This window comes from Mobula birostris, chromosome 1 (assembly GCF_030028105.1).
Source record: "Mobula birostris isolate sMobBir1 chromosome 1, sMobBir1.hap1, whole genome shotgun sequence".
Classification (NCBI taxonomy): domain Eukaryota; kingdom Metazoa; phylum Chordata; class Chondrichthyes; order Myliobatiformes; family Myliobatidae; genus Mobula; species Mobula birostris.
In genome coordinates, this window is record NC_092370.1 from 160,306,412 (window position 1) to 160,328,781 (window position 22,370).

Genomic DNA, 22,370 nt, shown 5'->3' on the forward strand with positions numbered 1-22,370 from the left:
TTTATCAACAGCTTATCCCAATGGTAAACCAGCTTCACCCTATTAGAGGTATTCCTTTTGTCAGATCCATCCATGCCCCGGCTAATTTGAGTTCTGTCCTTCCCAAGATAGGATCTTTAGCCTGAGAGGTTAGCTCTGTTTCTAATTCCATGTGCTGAGTGTTTCCTTCATTTTCTGTATTTTTGTGTTAGTAAATAAACACTTTTTGAGGGAGCATTTTAGTCATTCTACTGCACCAAGAGGCTAAAGCCAATTGCAATGCAATTCCAGTAGAAAGATGTAATTACATATAAATAACTTTGATGACCTGGAGTCCTCCCGGAACACTATCAGGTACTCTCGAAAGACAGTGACTGCTGAATTGTTGGCTGAAGAATAAATAGTGAACTGGGGAGCAGCAAAAACTCCTGTTCTTTTCAAGATTGCGCCAAAGAATACGCTATGGCCACAAAAGAGACTGTAGCTGCTGTAAATTCAGCAACACACACAAAATGCTGAAAGAACCCAGCATATCAGGCATCATCTATAGAGGGAAATGAATAGTTGATGTTTTGGGCTGAAAGCCTTCATCAGGACTTTTAGAAACAGGCAGTGTAGGAGAGGGAACCTATGAGCTGGAGACTGTAAAAGGAAGATGTTGGATGTGATAAATAAGAACATAAGAACGTAAGAAATAGGAGCAGGAGTAGACCATCCGGCCCATCGAGCCTGCCCCGCCATTCAATAAGATCATGGCTGATCTGTCTGTAAACTCAGCTCCATCAACCTGCCTTTTCCCCATAAACCTTAATTCCCTTACTATGTAAAAACCTATCTAACTATCTTAAATATATTTAGTGATGAAACCTCAACTGCTTCCCTGGGCAGAGAATTCCACAGATTCACCACTCTCTGGGAAAAACAGTTTCTCCTCATCCCCGTCCTAAATCTTCTCCCCTGAATCTTGGGGCAATGTCCCCTAATTCTAGTCTGATGAGGTCGGTGATGGTATGGGAGACAGTGCACTGACGCTTCTTAGTTGGGTCCTGATTCAGAAGTAAGAGGTATCTGAAAGCTGCCATCTGGCTTTAGCAAGGTAGAGATCAGATCATCAAACCGCAACAGCACCTCGCTTGTCTCTACGTTTGACAGTGAGGTTGGGATTAGTGTCAAGAGTGGAGAGTGAGATTAGAACAGGGGAGTGGTAAAGTCAAGATAGTTAATATCCCCTCACTGTGAAAGCAGTCAGAAGGCCGGAGTGTGGCGTCAAGGAGGAGGAGGGCCTTCGGCAGGTGAAGGGGTCATCTGTGGGGCTTGGGGAATTCTTACCAATGTACTAGTCCAGGAGGTGGAGGCGACAGAAATAAAGCTCAGCATCGTGGCGTGGCAGAGCTTGTTGAGAAGTAGCTACAAAGGGACAAAGGCAAGGTCCCTGTTAAGGACAAAATTTTGGCCTCAGAGAGGGAGAGGTCTGAGGGAATAAAGATATGACAGGGATTGGAGATGACCTCAGGAGAGGGGCAGGGTTGGAGGGATCAAGGAAGGTAGAGGGCTGGAGCGTATTGAGAAAACAGGGTGGGAAGAAGGGGGCCCAGAGGAGTAAAAGGGGGATGAGGGGTGGGTGGGAAGTGTGGAGCAATAAAAGTAGCAATAGGCTACTGGTAGCATGAGGGGTCTTAGTCTGGAGGCATCTGGGGCCAAAATCAGAATTAGGCAGTGGGGGCTACAACTCAAGAGGCAGGTGAGATTCTGACCCTTCATGTAAGTTAAGAAGGAGAAAAATTGGCAGCTGAAGGCATTGATCTGACGCAGGACGAAATGCCAAAGAGGTCCATGGCAGGTGGCGGAGAGTGAGGTGAGGGTGGTGCATAGGATCTGGCAGGAGAACTGGAGGGAGAACCAGTCAAAGAAACACATCTACTTGGGCTCTTCACTGGGGCCTGGAAATAGAACTGGAAGCCATGTGATGCAAGATGACAGCAGAGACAAGTGGCTAGGAAGGACACATAGCTGTGGAAGCAAAATCTGGGAGAACACATGGTTGAAAAGCCAGAGTGCAGTACTGACCACAGAGAGGGGAGCAGTGAAAGAGGGAAGAGGATCTCACAAGACTCCTAAAGAGAGGAGGAAAACTTTGTAAGTTTATGCATATCTCAAAGAGACTTAGCAGAGGAGCAGCAGCAAGGAGACACAAGAGACTGCAGATGCTGGAAACCTGGAGCAACACACACAAAATGCTTGAGGAACTCAACAAGTCAGGCAGCATCTATGAAAGGAAATGAACAGTTGACTGTTCAAGGAACTCAATTTAATAGTCCTGATGAAGGGTCTCAACCAGAAACATAAACTGTTCACTTACCTCCTGCCAGACTCAAGTTCCTCCAGCATTTTATGAATAATCGTTCACATCCCTTTGAGAAGCAGATGGTGTTTTGGTGTAATACATTATCTGAAAAATGGCATCCGACAGCAGTTCCTTAGTACCATTCTGGAATTTCAGCCTCGTTCTCTACCATTTCAGAGCAAACTGAGCAACAAGTGACACCACATGCACTGATAAGTCTTTGCTGATGTGTTTTTACATTCAAATTGCCTGGCAACACTCTTTGCTAGGCTTGCACTGTATAGCCAAGCACACACAGGCTGCTGATTAGAGGGGTGCAGACAGCCATTGAACTTCAGCCCAGACAGAATCTGTACTTTGTAGAGATTAGCAGGGAAAACTGGGGTAAAGTAGAGGAGATGGGAAGCACTGGTTATTTTCAACACAGTGATCATGTTGCCTGCGGTCAACAGAGCTTGGTTCATTCTTGGATTAATGAAATGGAGTATCATACGGTAGCCCTATCTTTATGTTCTCAAAATCCGAGAGCAAACAGAAGAGGAACATAGCTCTGCAGGTAGTCTTGAGTGCCCCACAGACCCAGCAACCCGAATCAATGCTGACCCTTAGGTGCTGTCTGTGCGGACATTGCACCTTCTCCCCACTCAACATACAAACTAAGTGTATTATCAAAGTACATATATGTCACAATGTACAAACCTGACATTTACTTTCTTGCAGACATTCACAGTAAATACAAGAAACATAATAGAATCAATGAAAGACCACACCCAACAGGATGGACAATCAATATGCAAAACACAAACTGTGCAAATACAAAAAGAAGGAAAAAAAGAAATTATAAGCCATATTGTTAAGAAGTTGAGATGAAGAATCCTTGAAAGTGAGCCCTTAGGTTGTGGGAACAGTTTCGTAATGGGGCGAGTGAAGATCAGTGAAGTTATCTCCTTTAGTTCAAGGACCTGATAGTTGAGTAGTAACTGTTCCTGAGCCTGGTGGTGTGAGTCCTGAGGCTCCAGTACATTCTCCCTGATGGCAGCACTGAGAAGAGAACACGTCCTGGATAGTGGGGGTCCTTGATGATGGATGCTGCTTTCCTGTGACAACGCTCCGCATACAGTAGACATGCATAATGGCAGGGAGGGCTTTACCCATGATGGAAAGGGCTGAATCCACTAACTTTTGTAGGTTTTTACGTTCAAGAGTAGTGGCGTTTCTATACCTGGCTATGATGCAACCAATCAATATACTCTCTGCTACACACAATATACTCTGCAGATGCTGGGGTCAAAGCAACACTCACAACACGCTGGAGGAACTCAGCAGGTCGGGCAGCATCCGTGGAAACAAACAGTCATTTCGGGCCGGAACCCTTCATCAGGGGTTCTGGCCCGAAACGTTGACTGATCATTTCCACGGATGCTGCCTGACCTGCTGAGTTCCTCCAGTGTGTTGTGACTCTCTGCTACACCTCTATAGAAGTTTGTCACAGTTTTAGATGATATGCTGTATCTTCATAAACTCCTAAAAACAGTAGAGGAGCTGTTGTGCTTTCTTTGTAATGACATGTGGCGTAAGTCTCCTCAGGCACTGGGTTTCCTTTCAGATCCCAAAGGCACACTGGTTGGTCAGCTAATTAGCAACTGTAAATTATCTGCAATTTAGCTCAGTGAAGAATTTGGGACAGTTACCAGGCACATATGATGGAACAGGTTGGGGACTGGGATTGATAGGAATAAGCATAACCTCAATGGGTTAAACAATATCCTATATCATAAAGAAAGATAAATACAGATACCAGAATTGTAAATTTGACCTGAATTGCCAATGGCAGTACAGAACATACTTGTATTCAAACACTATTTTAAATTAAAACGTCAATTATGGTCCCTAACAGATGTGTTATACAATCTTATTTTTTCTTTCTTCTTTTTTAAAATTTTATTTTTATTTGGATAAGGAATTCACAAGTATCATGTACTTTTTTCACACATATAACCTTTTCCATTTTTTTATATGTATAAAACTATAATTATTTATACCTTCTTAAGTACACATTGAGATGATATAAAAGGAAATTAGACACTTAAATAGATAATTATGTACAGTGGTAATTCTAATCTATTAGGCTAAGTAATGGTATTAGTTGTTAAGAAAAATAGTAATAATAGTTTCCATATATCTCTTCTGGACCATTTCTACTGGTCCAAAATATTGTATGTAAGCCCATGTAACAACCATTGTAGGTGTTTATATCCCAACTTGTTCATGCTTGCTCCTGCCCCCAGACATAATTATCCAATCCCTATGTACTTATTTACTTAATTTTATCATTTTTTATCCCTTTCCCAAATCTTTTCCTTTACTTGTATTAATTCTCTATTTTCCAAAAGAAAACAAAAACAGTAAACTTTTAGACTAGGGGTGCTTACGTTAGCATTATTACTGTGTTGATGAGAAGAGCAGTATAAATCATTAGGAGAGTCATCTAAAGTCTGCTCGCATTGGGGTTATATCTTCAATCCATTTATTCCAGATTTGATAAAATTTTTTCTTTTTGAATTCTCAGGGAGTAAGTCAACTTTTTCATTTTGAATATTTCCAAGATAATTTCGTGCCAATCTTCTAATGTAGGTGGTACTGGATTTAGCCACTTTCTAGTGATTGATTTCTTACTTGCCGCTAAGAGGGCCTGCAGCAACTTTATACCTTCCTTCTGTTCAAGAAACAATACATGCCCCAAATAGAGCGTCTCAAAGTTCAGAGGTATCTGGGATCTAAGTACCATAACTAATGTTCTATGAATACCTTCCCTATATAGACTTAATTCAGGGCAATCCCAGAAAATATGAAAATGATTTGCCTCCTTGGAGCCACACCTTCTCCAACACGTCACATTTGTACCTTTATATTTTTCCTGTTATGGGGTCTTGAAGTATCTTATAATATTTTTCCAACAATGTTCTCTCCAAGTCAAAGAATTAGTCGAGGACCATTGAAAGCTGCAGATTTTCCCCCAAGTCTCCTCTGAAAGTACCAACCCCGCTTCTTTCTCCCACTTCTCTTTAATATACAATGTGTTTACATTTTTAGCGTGGGAGAGTGCGTTATATAATCGAGAAACTGATTTACTAGGTATTGAACTGCAAGCCGAATTCAGAATCTTGAAAAATTCTAATTCTACTGTTGATAGGTCTGTATATCTACAACCCTGTTTAACATAGTTTCGTACTTGAAAGTACCTAAATAAGTCATTGGGTTCTAGGTCATGTTTGTCCTGCAGGATTTGGAAACTTTGTAATACTCTTAACTATAAATGAGAGGTAGGTTGTAAGACCTTTCTCTATCCATAGTTCAAATCTTTTATCTCCTCTGTTGGGAAGGAATTCGGTATCATATGCACACCATCTGAAGAGTTTTAACATGTTATTAATTCCACACAAATTAACCACCTTCTGCTATACTTTTAATGTAAGATTTATCCAACTGTTTTTAAATTTTTCCAATTGGGCCATCAATCCTTTGTCAGCTATTGAGGCCTGTACAGGAAAACTGTCAACTAATCCAAATTCTATTTCCTTCCATCTAGCCTTGTATTCCCTATTACACCAATCTAACAGAGGGGTTATCTGTGAGGCATAAAAATAATTTCTCAGGCAAGGAAGAACCATACCTCCTCCTTCCTCCCCTAACTGTAAGGTGTTATATCGAATTCTAGGTTTCTTTCCTTGCCAAATGAAGCGGGAAATCCATTTGTCCCATTCCCTGAATTGATTATCATCCACCTCCACAGGTAAAGTACGGAAAAGATACAGTAACCGAGGAAGAATATTCATTTTTATAGTATTTATCCTTGAATTTAAACTTAAAAAGGGGATAAGATTCCATCTATGCATATCTGCTTTTATCTCTGAGATTAGTGGCCCATAATTTACCTGTGACAGCGTTGAAAGGTCCTTCGGCAGGGTTATTCCTAAATACTTTAATGATTTAGCTTCCCACTTAAGATTGTATGTATCCTGCAATTTTTTGGATGGTGTATAATTTAGGGACATAATCTGCGTTTTCTTTACATTTATTTTATAACCTGATATTTTCCCAAAGTTATCCAACAGTGTAAACAATCCTATAAATGATTTTTCTGGTTCACTCAGATAGACCAAAACATCATCTGTGAATAACGCCACTTTCTGTTCAATCCCTGCCACCTTGATACCTTTTACAATTTCGCTCTGTCTTATTAGTTGGGCAAGCGGTTCAATATATAGCACAAAAAGGAGAGGAGAAATTGGGCATCCCTGTCTAGCGCCTCTCTCTAAGATGAAGAAGTCAGAGAGGTCACCATTTATCTTAATTCGGGCTGTAGGGCTGTCATATAGAGTCTGAATTACTTTAATAAACTTTTCTTGAAAGCCGAATCTTCTTAACACTCTGTATAGGAATGCCCAACTAACTGAATCAAAAGCTTTCTCAGCGTCCAATCCTACTACCATTGTCTCTGTCTCGTTCTTATTAACCTGTTCTAATATGTGTAGAGTTCTCCTTACGTTGTCCTGTGTTTGTCTTTGTTGAATAAATCCAGTCTGGTCTAAATGGATTAGGCTAGGTAAAAGCTTTTCCAATCTGGATGCTAATATAGATGTAAATAGTTTGTAATCTAAATTAAGAACACTAATTGGCCGATAATTGCCACATTCTAGTTTATCTTTACCCTCTTTAGGAATAACTGAAATAATCGCTTCTCTCCAGGAAGGTGCAGTTTCTCCTCTCTGTAAGATCCAGTTAAAGGTGTTAAGTAGTAAAGGGGCTAACTGTGACTTCAGCGATTTGTATCACTCTGAGGTAAACCCATCAGAACCCGGGGACTTTCCAGCCTTTAACCTAGAGATGGCCACGTTCAGTTCTTTGACAGTTACTGGTTCTAATAAACTTTCATTTTGTAAATCTGTAAGTTTAGGTAGATCTAAAGAATTCAATAAACTGTCTATATAGGGCTCATTGGGGGCCCGGGGTTGGGAGTACAGCTCTCGATAATATGTTTCAAAACTCTCTTGAATTTTCCCTGTTGTACTCTCCACAAGCTTTGTCTTTGGATTCTTTATTTTATGAATTGCATTGTCTGCTTGTTGTTTTCGTAATTTATATGCTAATAATCTAGCTGATTTACCTCCTACTTCATAATTCTTTTGTATCAGGTAAAGAAAATTTCTTTGAGTTTCCAATGTATAAATATTGTCAATTTCACTTTGCAATTTCCTAATTTGCTGTTTTAGATTTGAATTACTTTTGTTGCTATCTACAACTTGAAGTTGTTTTAATTTTCCTTAAAGGTCTGCTAATTTTTGTGCATTGATTTTTTTCATGTGATTGGTAATGGAAATAAATTTCCCTCTCAGTACAGCTTTCAATGTATCCCATAAGATCACTGGTGATGTTTCTCCCATGTCATTAAGGCCTAGGTATTCTTTGATTTCTCCCCTTAATCTCTCCATTACTTTCGGGTTATTGAGTATATGTGAATTTAACCTCCATAGTGTTTTCCTCATTCTCCTTTCCAGGATTAGAGACATAGAGACTGCGCTATGATCCGACAGATCAGTTGTTGCAATATTACAGTTTTTTATCCTGAGTCTATCTGTATTAAAGATAAAGCAATAGTCTATCCTTGAATAGGCTGAATGAGGGAAAGAGTAATGTGTATAATCTTTACTAGTGGGGTGTAGTTCCCTCCACACATCCATAATTCCCAACTCCTCCATCAATAAATTCATTTTCCGAGTCAGAGGTTTATTCTGAGTAACTATTCTTGAAGAATCTAATACAGGATTTAATCTAATATTAAAATCCCCTCCACAAATTACTACCCCTTGAGAACTGACCATTAGGTCAAAAATGTGTCTATAAAATGACCATTCACAACCTGGAGGAGCATAAACATTCAGCAATGTTATTTCTGTACCTTCTATTCTTCCTGTAATTTTTACAAATCGTCCATCTTTGTCTTTAGTCTCTGAAATATGTTCATAATTAAGAGAACTTGATATTAAAGTAGCTACCCCTCTTTTGTGGCTCAATTTATATGATGAATAAAATACATGCTTAAAGCCTATTCTTTTTAATTTTTCATGTTCAGATTGGCTCATATGTGCTTCCTGGAGGAAAGCTATTTGTGCCCTCTCTTTTTTCAATTTAGACATAATCTTATTTCTTTTAACTGGATTCAAAACCCCATTAACATTATAGGAAATTATTTTTACCAATTCAGTTTGTATTTTTCTCTAGTAGAAAAAAAACTCTCTCCTTTTCTAACCAAACAGTAAGCAATCCCTTCTCAACAGTAAACCAAGACATATAACCACACCCTAGACATTTTTGAAAGTATAACATTTGAAAATTTTTCCCGACTTCCCACAGTGAGGCCTGAGCACCGACCCGCCTCAGTTCAGAGGGATAACCTCTATCTTCACCCTGTGTTAGAGGGCCCTCAGCAGTTTGAATAATCATAGAGAATTTTCTCCTACTTATGTCTCGACCATATTGCTATCATTCAAGTTATTCCGTCTAGTTTATTTTCAGTTACCAGCTTTCATTTTATCTTTAAGTCCGATTTACTCTTTTCAGTCATTTCTCTTAATTAATCTGTATTCTCTGTACATTCGCATCTGAATATTTGCAGCTTTTCCTTGTAGTTTGACACTCTGGTTCGAGTGGAGCGTCCTCGCCGCGCTAACTGCCACGACTTCTGCCGAATCCTCTCCAGTAACGACTCAGGTTGGGTGATAACTTTAATAGGTAGTCCCCGGTCCGCCAGCTCTGACGTTGCCTCCTCCGCCGTAGCGTAAGTTTTTGTCCCTTCGTCATAAAAGACTCTCAGCCGAGCTGGATACAGGGTCTGAAATCTGATGTTGTTTTCCTTCAGGATCCTCTGTGTTTCCGCATATTCCTTCCGTCTGGCAAGGATCCCCGGTGCGTAATCGTGGTCTAAACTGATTTTACAGTTGCTCCACATGAAACCTTTCTTTTGCCATGCCTGTTTAAGCACCTCTTCCTTCGTTCTGTAACTGAGAAACCTGACCAGAATCGATCTGGGCTGGGCGCCTGCTGGAGGCTGTGGTGCCAACGCGCAGTGAGCCCTTTCTATCTGTAGGTCTTTTGCGGCCGGTATATCAAGGTTCTCTCTAAGCAGCTTCTCCACAAAGGGAATCATCAACCCGGGTTTACCTTCAGTTCCTTCAGGAACTCCGTAGATCCTCACATTTTCCCTTCTTGAGCGGCTTTCTTGGTCTATTAGCTTCCACTGGAGCTGCTCTTGCAGCTTTAGCATTTCTGCTATCACTTCCTCTGTGTTTTGTAGCTTCTCTTCAATTCCAACAATCCTCGCTTCGGCTTCATCTATCCGCGAGTTAGTTTTTACTATTTCTCCTTTAATATCTTCCAGCTGTTTGCTGTTATCTTGTCGGAACTCGCGAATCTCTCCGAGAATCAAAGACAGAGTCACCGATTCCCCCTCATTCTCTCCGTCCTGGCTTGCCGTGGGGGAGCTAGGCCCGTCGCCTTGCTGCGTCTCCTTGTGTTTATCAGCCTTTGGAGCGGACTTTTTAATCTTGTTCTTAGACATCATCCTTGCCCCTTTTATTAATATAGTTATGCAATATTATTTGTCTAAATTCGATTTTGGGGCAGTTTACCTTCTTTTTTGTCGAGAGACCTTTTCCTTACACCGCCATTCCCTTGATGACCCGGAAGTCCTGTGTTATACAATCTATGGGAACAGACAGAAATAATTCCTTACCCTAAAGGGCCAGCAGCCAACACCAGCCGTTCCAAGTCCAGACCACTCATCAGAACATACACACCTTTGTTCAACTCTCCCAGGATGTTGGTGGCTGAAACCATAAAATAATAACAGACATCAGAATCAAGTTTAGTATCACCAGCATGTGTCGTGAAATTTGTTAACTTTGTTAGAGATATTGATCGTGTGGATAGTCAGAAGCTTTTTCCTCGGGCTGAAATGGTTAACACGAGAGGGCAGAGTTTTAAGGTGCTTGGAAGTAGGTACAGAGGAGATGTCAGGGGCAAGTTTTTTTATGCATAGAATGGTGAGTGCGTGGAATGGGCTGCCGGTGACAGTGGTGGAGGCGGATACGATAGGGTCTTTTAAGGGACTCCTGAATAGGTACATGGAGCTCAGAAAGATAGAGGGCTATGGGTAACCCTAGGTAATTTCTAAAGTAAGTACATGTTCGGCACAGCATTGTGGGCCGAAGGGCCTGTATTGTGCTGTGGGTTTTCTATGAAATTCTATAACTTAGCAGCAGCAGTTTAATACAACACATAATATAGAAGAAAAAAATAAGTAAATCAATTACAGTATATGTATATTGAATAGATTAAAAATTGTGCAAAACCAAAAATAATATATATTAAAAAAGTGAGGTAGTGTTCATGGGTTCAATGTTCATTTAGGAATCAGATGGCAGAGGGGAAGAAGCTGTTCCTGAATCGCTGAGTGTGTGCATTAGGCTTCCGTACCTCTTATCTGATGATAACAGTAAGAAAAAGGCATGCCCTGGGTGCTGGGGTCCTTAATAATGGACGCTGCCTTTCTGAGACACCATTCCTTAAAAATGTCCTGGGTACTTTGTAGGCTAGTACTCAATATGGAGCTGACTAAATTTATGACCCTCTGAAGGTACTTTTGGTCCTGTACCGTAGCTCCTCCATACCAGACAGCGATGCAGCCTGTCAGAATGCTCTCCGTGGTACATCTATAGAAGCTTTTGAGCGTATTTGTCAACATACCAAATATCTTCAAACTCCTAATGAAGCATAGTCCTGCCTTCTTTGTAGCTGCATCTGTATATTGGGACCAGGTTAGGTCCTCAGACATCTTGATACCCAGGAACTTGAAACTGCACACTCTCTCCACTTCGGATCCCTCTATGAGGATTGGTATGTGTTCCTTCATCTTACCCTTCCTGAGATCAACTATCAGCTCTTCTGACTTACTGATGGGGGTTGAGTGCAAGGTTGTTGCTGCGAAACCTCTCCACTAGTTGGCATATCTCACTCCTGTACGCCCTCTTGTCTCCATCTGAGATTCTACCCACAACGGTTGTATTGTCAGCAAATTTACAGATGGTATTTGAGCTATGCCTAGCCACACAGTCGTGGGTACAGAGAGAGTAGAGCAGTGGGCTAAGCACACACCCCTGAGATGCACCAGTGTTGATCATCAGTGAGGAGGAGATGTTATCACCAATCCGCACAGATTGTGGTCTTCCGGTTAGGAGTCAAGGATCCAATTGAAGAAGGAGGTACAGAGGCCCAGGTTCTGTAACTTCTCAATCAGGATTGTGGGAATGATGGTATTAAATGCTGAGCTATAGTCAATGAACAGCATCCTGACATGGGTGTTTGTGTTGTCCAGATGGCCTACAGCCATGTGAAGAGCCATTGAGATTGCGTCTGCTGTTGACCTATTGTAGCATTGGCAAATTGCAGTGGGTCCAGGTCCTTGCTGAGGCAGGAGTTCAGTCTAGTTATGACCAATCGCTCAAAGCATTTCATCACTATAGATGTGAGTGTTACTGGGCGATAGTCATTAAGGCAGCTCACATTATTCTTCTTCGGGACTGGTATAATTGTTGCCTTTTTGAAGCTTCCGTCTGTAGCAGTGAGAGGTTGAAAATGTCCTGGAGTACTCCCGCCAGTTGGTTGGCACAAGTTTTCACAGACTTACCAGGTACTCCATCGGGACCTTCCACCTTGTGAGGGTTCACCCTCTTTAAAGACAGCCTAATATTGGCCTCCGAGACAGAGATCACAGGGTCACCAGGTGCAGCAGGAATCTTCTGCACCTTTCAAAGCAGGCATAGAAGACATCGAGTGTTCCTGGATCTGAACCTACAACCTAATTTACTTACGGCAATATTTGGGATTATCCCATCGAAACCAGGAAATATTCCTATTTCTGCTCAACATATGATAGCCTTTTCAACTTTATTGGCTAGGAGAGCCACTTTACTGAAGTGGAAGGATTCTAATCCACCTACTGTCTTTTATTGGCTTTCCTCCATTATGTCCTGTTTAAGTTTAGAGAAAATAAATCGGACATTTGATACATCCCTTAAATTTGAGCAAATATGGCGACCTTTTATTCAATATTTTCATTTAATTTGATTTATTACTCTTCCAATTTTTTTTTGGTTTTTTTCTCTCGAAGTTTTAGATTTGATCAGAAAGTCTTTTTGTTTTGGTCGTATCCTCAACATGGACTGCCCGGTCCCTTTTCTTTGGTATAGTATAGTGGGGGTCTTTTCCCCCTTCATTTAAAATTCAAAGTTTTTTCTTTCCTCTTCATGAATCAATAAGAGGAGAATTGCTATTTTGTTCTTTAGTATATATTATATAATAGCTTAACACTATGTAAGATTTTGATAATGTTTATTTCAATCTCTGTTTGCATTGTTATTGATATGTATATATTTGAGACAATTCTCCTCTTGTTTGTATTTATGTTCCTTTTATAACAATAAAAAGATTAATAAAGGAAAGAAAAGAAAGAAGACATTGAGTGAAGCATCACTGCCATTCATGCTATTGGGTTTCGCTTTGTAGGAAGTAAATGTCTTGCAAACCCTGCCAGTGTTCCTGTGCATCCGATGTCGCCTCCAACACTGTTCGAAATTGTCTCTTCGCCCTTGAAGTAACCCTCCGCAAGTCATACCTGGTTTTCTGGTACAGACCTGGATCACCAGACTTGATTGCCGCAGACCTGGCCTTCAGCAGATGACGTACCTCCTGGTTCATTCATTGATTTTGGTTTGGGAATGTATGGCAAGTCTTTGTAGGCACACACTCATCCACACAGGTTTTAATGAAGTCAGTAACAACTGCAACATACTCATCCATATTCGAAGATGAATCCCTGAATCCAGTTCACCGATTCAAAGCAGTTCCTTAAGTGCTCCCGTGCTTCCCTTGTCCATACTTTCTTGGTCCTCACTGCTGGTGCTGCAGTCCTCAATTTCTGACTATACTCAGGGAGTAGAAGCACAGCCAGGCGATCCAACTTCCTGAAGTGAGGGCGTGGAATAGCACGGTAGGCTTTCTTGATGGTGATGTAACAATGGTCCAGTTGTTTCTCCTAGTATTGCAAGTGATCTGTTGATGGTAATTTTTTAATGATTTTTTTCAGACTGGCCTGGTTAAAATCCCCCAAAACGATGGTGAAGGTGTCAGGATTTGCTAACATCAGGCACCTAACAACATCACACATTTAAAAAGTAGACTTTTGTCCATACAGATGCTATATACTAATAAAAGGCCTCCACTCTTCACTAGGAACTCTCAATGGAAACTCACAGCCAGGGCGATGAACCTAATCATTCTCAGATCAGCGTGTTGAATGTCACAGATTACAAGGCCACTGATTAGCTCTGATACCTAGCCAAATTCTCAAAAGATGATTTATGCAAAGTGGACTTAATCACGGATGTCTGATCCAAAAAAAATCGAGGCTGAATCTGTATTTTTAATAACATGCTATGCAAACACTGAATGGGATCACTCACACATATCTGTTTCATTAATTATATTCAACAGACAGCTTTACCCTTAGTCAATACTATTTTCATTGACTAGGGAGGTGGTGGTAGGCAGTGACTGCCATTTTAAGGTTCAATTGTTTGCCATAAAACAGCATGAAGGCTCATGAAACAGGCTCTTGTAATGTTCTTAAGATTCGTTTTCTTCTGTCATACAACCAAGGAGGATGTTCAGCCCATTTTATCTCTGCTAGCTTTCTGGAAGTATCTAATTATTCTCTCCCACCTACCAGCCCAGTGCTACTCTACAATTTTTCCAATTGCATATCCAATTCCGTTTCAAAAATATATTATTGAAATTACTTCCAGCACCCTTTCACGCTTCTAGATCACACAACAATTAAGTTCAAATAGAGGAACAATTTAATACCTGGCACTTTGCAGTCCTCAAAGATTAGCTCGCATGTGTTGGAGCCTCTCATTCCTAATTTATCGAGTTTTTGAGCTGTACTGAATCCAGGCATATCCTTAAAGACAAACAAGAAGCATAGTCCACCAAAAATGGGTAATTGATTTGAGGTTAACCCCATATTGCCTGCCTTGTTCTTAGAGCTGATCCACCTCCCCACTATGGCTACACAGACCTCAGCTCATCATGCATCATCAATACTTTCTGCTGCCATCTTCTTCAGAAAGGAAACATTACAACAAAACAAGCCCGTTCCACCTTACATCTCTCTCTGTGGTGGCTAGAATCCTCTAAGGAATTTCAAACATACTCAAAATATAAGCTAGGGGATAGCAAGTCTCCAAAATGTGTATGAGGATCATACCAGCAAATAATGAAGTTATAAATTTTGGCTGCTTGGGAAGATTAGGGAGAGAAGGCAGGAGAATGGGGTTGAGAGAGATAATATACATTATCAGCCATGATCGAATGGCAGAGCAGACTTGATGGGCCAAATAGCCTAATTCTGCTCCCAAATCTAATGGTCTAAAATTCTCCAAGACACACTGGAATAAAGACAAAATGAAGAGAAGCTGGTGAGAACAATTAGCCTTGCTGTAATTGGTTTGACCATCTGTCAGCTATGAAAGGATGTGGACAAAATCCCCCATGTACTCATCTCACAATAGTCCAAAGTCACACTGGCTGCATGACTTGGAATGGATTTTTCCACTGGTACCCACTTTGAGATGTCTGGCCTTTTGGGGAGTGAGGCAAAGGTGATAGAATATTAAGCCAATTAAGACAATCGAAAAGTTCATAAAAGTAAAACACCTGTCATGCTTGTTGCATCTGTTGCATTAAAAGTCACTTGGATAGCCCCAACTCCTCAAATGAAGCAGCTTATGTTATTAGATCTTTATACAGGGGAGGGAGGGGCACTGTGTGAACAAGTGGGTTTTAAAGGCCGAGAACCACGGCTCTATCCCATTCCAACACACAGGATGCAGAGCAGGGACATGCATGGTGAACAAGCAACAAGACCAAGAGCTTTCGAGCCAGCCTGCCTTGTTACACCACTAGAAATGGAAAGATAATTCAGTGGAAGCAACAATGCTGGAATCACAGAACAACACTGTGATGGTGTCTTTCTGGATAAGCGTACAGAAGGATGTTCATTACCAGGTTTCTCCTGTAACTAGTTACTTTCTTCCTCCAAATTTATCTTTCCACATTCACTCTAAACCTACTCAATATACAATTTACACTTCAGAACTTAAACCTTTGGCAATTTGTCAGTCACGCTGCAAATCTATTCTAGACTGATGCTTGCTAAACCTCCCTGTAAATTTCCCTTCAGAAAAAAACCTCTTGTCCCTACAGCATAGAAGAAATAAGGAATCTATTATCAAGAAAGCACTGACAGGGAACTCATTCCTTAGGCCAAAAGGTTCTCTATATATTTTTTTTCAAGCTGCCAAGCTCTCAGCTACGTGGAATTGGAGAAAATGGGGGGAATGGGAATGGGGGGGGGGGGGGGGGTGAGAGGCTCTGGTCCTGCCATAATGTCCACAAAGTGATGCTTGAGTACCAGTTGAAATCCAAGGTCCTTGAACAGGGATTCCACGTTACGGGCCCAAATATGGAATCTACCTGGTTCAACTACTTGTCAAAGTGGGCAATCCAAATTACCTACTCCACCTGGCACATGGTGATGATAGATTATCAGGCCATAAATGGACTCCACAAAGAGACCTCAAATCTCTTGAATCCTCAATGTGGGAATCCCTCATCACCACAGTTAGCTATGAATTCCTCAAGTGATTCCCAATCTGCCAAGTGCAGCTTTGCCTTCACAGAATAGCACCAGACCATGATTCACTTTTGGAAATAGTAAATTTTACACATCAGCAGGCTCAGCAGAACATTCAAAACCTTACATCATTATGTTAAATAGAAAGTAATACTGTTTTACAAATATCCAACACCACAGAGGCAAAGGCAGTAGAGCTGATTTGAGTGATTTAGTAACAACCCTGACCTCTGTGAACCTTTGCAATTCACTGTTTCTTCCCACATCCTAAAGGTATGAGGATTGAGGGGTTAACTGGACACTGTAAGTTTCCCCCAGTAAATCTGCCGAGAAGTGACGCGATTTGCTGGGATTCAGTTACAGGGGAACAACGTTGGTAGATTAGTCTATGAGGTGATTGGACAAAATGACCTCCCATGCTGTAAGGTAATAGAGAAACAGTCCTGACGAGAAATGCGTAAAATGTTACCTTCTCTATAATGAAAGCTGTGATGCCATGTGACGCTGGTTTGGCATTAATGTCTGTCTTGGCATAAACAATCAGAACGTCTGCATCAGGTCCATTGGTAATCCAGAACTTGTTGCCATTGAGGATGTAAAAATCACCTTAAGAAAGGAAGGAAAAATGACAAAGACAGTGAAACAAAGTGATTATTGGAATCAGAACAATTAAAAGATTTGATTTATTTACTGAGATACAGCACAGAAATAGGTCCCTCGAGTTGTGTCACCCAGCAATACCTGATTTAGCCCTAGCCTATCACAGGATAATTTACAAGGACTAATTAACCTACCGACTGGTACATCTCTGGACTGTGGGAGGAACCTGGAGCACCCAGAGGAAACCCACGCAATCATGGGGAGAATGTACAAACTCCTTAAAGGCAGCAGCAGGAAGATCACTGCAGCAAGTCCTGGACATATCCATGTTCCATGCTATTTGCTTTACTGTCTAAACGCTAAAAGAAATGTTCTTCTGAACAATAGAACTATAACAGCACAGCCCAAGTGACCCAGGTTCAATCCTGACCTCTGGTAGTCTGTATGGAGTTTGCATGTTCTCCTATGAGCGTATGCGTTTCCTCTGAAGGCTTAGATTTCCCTCCCACATCCTAAGAAGTGCAGTTTGACTGGTTAATTGACAATTGTAAAATGCCCCTCGTGTGTTGGGAAAAATAAAATGGGATCAGTGTAAGCAGACAACTAACCTTTATATTGCACTGCAATTGACTTTGTTGCTTTTTGTTCTAATTGTGATTTTTCTTGTAAAAAATGCATAGTTTATGTGTTTTCTTGTGAATCTGGTGCTATGTGCCTGTGGTGCTGCTGCAAGTAAGTTTTTCAGTGCACCTGTGCATACATTGTACTTTTACATAAGACAATAAACTTTGACGATCATCTCGGATTTGGTGAGCTGGAAGGCTCTGCTCCTCATTGTATTAATCCATCTCTCCGTTGAGGCAAATAAAGTTTAAACCTGCTGGGGACTGAACAATTTTTCAGATTTGGCAACATCATTTACAGCATGGTTTAGTATACACTGCCTGAATGAGGTATCTGTGTTTCCAACCTCAGAATTTAACTACTGCTACATTAAATGCAACATCTTCCAAATGTATAAGATTTCTGTCCTCTTAAATTAAGAGTAAATTTGTATAGCTCAGGGTTTTTTGATCACTTTGCTATAAAATAGGATTAAGCTGGGAGTTCCTCCAAGATGTATATGGGGTTAAAACTAGGTTTGAAATTATTATTTCTTTTCCGAACAGCTCAGAAGTAGGTTGTGAATCCAAAGTTCAGTAGGTGTCAGATGGTTATGTATACTACTTGGAATCAGATTTCCCCAGAGACAAACTGTTCACAGACTGGAATAAGCCTGAACACAAAAATACACCAACTCAGTCTCATTTGGGGGAACATGCTGACAGCCAACAAAAAAAAACTGCAAAAGAAAAGCAAAATTGTTGAACAGGATTCCAATGGAATAATTAGTTTGACATTAAACATGACAAGCTACCAATGTGGGCAATGCCACACAGGGAGTATGTGGCAGCACAATGGCCAACCAGGATCAAATCTCACCAGGGTTGCAGTGAAATTTTAATTGCAGATTAAGCATCTGGAATTTTCAAAAGTAACTAGTAAAGACAATTGCAACAATCTTCTACCAAATTGTCATAAGAAAGTGAATAATTCACTAATGCCCCTCAGAGAGGAAGTCTGCACTCTTTTTGCAGTTTGGTGTAGAAGCAACTTTATATTCCATGTGTTGACTCTTGTGTGTGACATGGATGTTGAATACTGACATGCAAAGTCATCCCTAGATCATATGAGCTTGAACAAAATCCCTTCACAAACCTATGGGGACTGGTGTCTAAACTGAGAGATAGCTGACCAAGAGACCAGTCAGGTAACAGGCTGACACAATCTGCAATGATATGCCAGATTACTCCATCATTTCCTGGGCACATCTTATCTCAGGGGTAGGCCTGTGCCACCAGAAGGGAAGGCAGAGTAGGATTTAGTTCGCAATGACAGAGAATAGCAAGCAACGTATCTGCTGACACAACAAAGTGATTTCGCCATCTATAATTAGATTATGAGGACACGCAGTCCTCCTTTATTGTCATTTAGTAATGCATGCATTAAGAAATGAAACAATGTTCCTCCAGAATGATATCACAGAAACATTAGACAAACCAAGACTAAAAAAACAGATAAAAACCACATAATTATAACATATAGTTACAACAGTGCAAAGCAATACCGTAACCTGATAAAGAACAGACCATGGGCACGGTAAAAAAAGTCTCGAAGTCTCTCAAAAGTCCCATCATCTCATGCAGACGGTAGAAGGAAGAGAAAATCTCTTCCTGCCTTGAACCTCCAGCGCCGCAAACTTGCCGATGCAGCACCCTGGAAGCAAATGACCACAGCCAACTCTTGAGTCCGTCTGAAAACTTTGAGTATCCGACCAGCCCTCTGATACCGAGCACTGAGCACCATCTCTACCGAGTGCTTCGACCCCGGCCCCAGCAACAGGCAATAGGCAAAGCTGAGGATTTGGGGCCTTCCCCTCCAGAGATTCTTGATCCCACAGTAGTAACGGCAGCGAAGCAGGCATTTCAGAAGTTCCTCCGTGCTTCTCACGTCTGTCTCCATCAAATCAGGATTGTGCACGGCCCCTACTTACAAATACGATATCACTTCGGAGCGGCCGCGCACGCTGTGTCGCGCCGCCATCTTCTCCTCCTCCTAATACAGTTAAAAGAAAGTATAATGGAATACTCTCCATGACTGAATGGCCGCTGTGTCAACAATTCTCTTGTCATCACCAATGTAAAAGCAGTCTACTTGACTGGCACCCCAATCTCCACCTTCTTTCCCTCACCACCTGTGCCCAATGGTTGCAGTGCATACTACTTACAAAATGGATAGCAGTTATTCATCAATACTACCCTGAGTCCACCTCCCAAACCTCTTCCCCCAAGGAGGGTCAGGCAGCAGGTGCAGGGGAACACCACTAGCCGCAGCTGTAGATCATCCGGACTTGGAAATAAATTGTTTGTCCTGCTTTGTTACTGAATGTAAATCCTTGCACTCCCTGTCCAACTGCGATGGGAAAGGACCTTAACCCAAATGAAGAAAGCAGCAATCCAAGAAGACAGATTATCAACATCTGGTCAAGGACAACTAAGACTGGGAAATGAATGCTGATTCTCCCTTTGGATCCTAAAAGTGAATTCTTAAAAAGGCACCAACAGTGAGAAGAGAATGTATAATGCAGACCATGCAAGTTTACACTTCTAGTTATCATTTGTGGATAAATCCCAAATAGAGTCAACTTTGTTCAAGTTTATTGTCATCTGACTGTACATATATACAACCAAACGAAACAATGTTCCTCTGGACAAAGGTGCACCCACAAAGCATATATCACACATAGCACATAAAAATATTACCATAAGTTAATGAAATATAATTCAAAATCTGTGTGGTGCACAACACAGGTAAACTGCTTGCTGTCCAAGTGATGAGATCTCAGTGGCAGCACGGTATTCATTTGACTCACACCCTAAGGGAAGAATCTGCTACCCAGTCTGGTCCTGATGCTTTTGTACCTCCTCATCAATGCTTTGGGCCGGGCCCTTCATCTACAACACTCCTGGTAAATGTCACAAATAGTGGGGAGGGAGACCTTAATGATCTTCTCAACAGTCCTGTAGTGCTCCTGTAGACAGTGGTTAGAATGGAGGAGGGGAGCCTTGCACATCTCAGTCTCCTCAGAAATTACAGACACTGCTGAGAGTCCAGGTTAGATCATCCATTATGTGCACACAATGGAATTTTGTGCTCTTCACTCTTTCCACGGCAGAGCAATGGACAATTGTCAACCTGTGCCTTTCTGAAGTCCACAGTCATCTCTCTTGTCTTGTCCATGTTGAGTCTCAGGTTGTTGTTCTCACACCATTTGACAAATCTCTCTACCTCCTCTCTGTATGCCGACTCATCATTGTTGCTGATGAGGCCAGCTACTGCGTATCATCAGTGAACTTGATGATGCAGTTTGAGCTGGATCTGGCAGTGCAGTCATGAGTCACCAGCGGGCTGAGCACACAGCCCTGGGGGGCACCAGTGCTCAGTGTGAAGAGCTTGAGATGTTGCTCTCAACTCAGACTGACTGGGGTCTATTCCTCAAGAAATCCAAGACCCAGTTGCAGAGAAGGGTGATGATTCCCAACGAGAACAGTTTATCCACTAACCTCTGAAGGATGAATATGTTAAATGCTGAGCTGAAAGTCAATAAACAACAAACTGGCATATGTATCATCACCTTCTAGATGGGACAGGACAAAGTGGAGGGCCGAGGCTATGGCACCATCAATGGACCGGTTTAAGCAAAAAGCCAACTGGATATGGTCAGTCCAATGTATCTGGAAGGTGGGATTTTACACGATCCATTACTAGCTGCTTCAAAGCACTTCAGTGCCACTTGACGATAATCATTTGGACCAGTTACCATCGTTCTCTTGGGCACGGGAATGATGGTGGCTACACTGAAGACTGCAGGGACAGTGGATTGTTTCAAAAATATATTGAAGATGTCTATTAAGGCCCCTGTTAGCTGGGCTGCACAGTCCCTCAGCACCTGATCAGGTATGTTGTCCGACCTCGCAGCTTTGTGTGGGTTTACCCTGGCTGGGATCCTCCTCACTTCGGCTGCAGCCAGACTGGGTGCCCGTTCTTTGGGGGGGGAGAGGGAACTTTCCTTGATGTCACATCAATCAATGTGTCAAATCATGCATAGAAGCCATTCAGCCTATCAGGAAGGAAGGTGTCACTGTTGTTGACATACAGGATGGACTTGTAATCGGTTATGGTTTGTAAACCCTGCCACATCCACTGTTTCCCTGATATCACAAAGGCGTCTGTGGATTTTCCATGCGTACTCACACCTTGCCTTCCTGATGGCATGGGAGAGTGTAGCTCGTGCTGACCTTAGAGTGGTCCTGTCCCCTGATCTAAAGGCAGCGTCCTGATGCCTAAGCAGTGCACAAACCGCTGCAGTCAGCCTTGGTTTCTGGTTTGCCCTAGCAGTGACTGTCTGGTTGGTGTAGTGTTGATGGAAGCATTTAAATCCCATGTGCCACAGAATGAGAAAACAGTAATATATACCCAACTCATAGGGAGGTTTTTGTTACCATTCAGGGAAGTGTTAAAGGAGTGCAGACTTGTGATGCAAGATTATTTTGATCTCACCCTTCTGCATTGGATTGAGGTATACATGCCAAAGGGCAACAATCAAAGTTCAACAGACTGCAGATGTTGGAATGTGCAGCAACAGGCTATCCGCTGGAGTGACTCTGTGGTGTGGCTTTGAACTCCAACCATTGAAGTTATTTATCTCTGCGAGAAATAAAATATTTGATGTTTTGGATGGAAGTACAGGAGAGGGGAGAAGTGGCCTGTACGAAGAAAAGTGAGGGGAGGTGAAGGGTGACATGTAGGTTGTGCCAGCTACGGGAGGGGAGGGCAGATTTGGGAGAAAGCAGCAGGTGAAATGGTTGATGGAGGCAGACAGAGAAAAATGGAAGGCAGATAGAGTAAAGTGTGGCGAGGAGAACGTGGAGGCTAGAGACATCTACTGGAGGAAGACAAGCAGAGGCACAAAGAGCTACCAATACTGTTGTAGTCTGATAAGTAAGGGAGGTGATAATGGGAATTATTAGGGGA

General features: G+C 41.7%; 1 protein-coding gene across 1 annotated transcript in view; it reads right to left on the reverse strand.

Annotated features, from left to right (window-relative positions):
• The window catches only part of ivd (isovaleryl-CoA dehydrogenase), a 117,522-nt gene that overhangs the window by 15,450 nt on the left and 79,702 nt on the right, over positions 1-22,370 (reverse strand). Inside the window, exons 6-8 of the mRNA XM_072265095.1 lie at positions 16,606-16,742; positions 14,306-14,402; positions 10,116-10,209 (exon numbers count right to left, since the gene is read on the reverse strand). Coding sequence (XP_072121196.1) covers positions 10,116-10,209; positions 14,306-14,402; positions 16,606-16,742 — 328 coding nt within the window. The remainder of the gene's footprint in view (positions 1-10,115; positions 10,210-14,305; positions 14,403-16,605; positions 16,743-22,370) is intronic.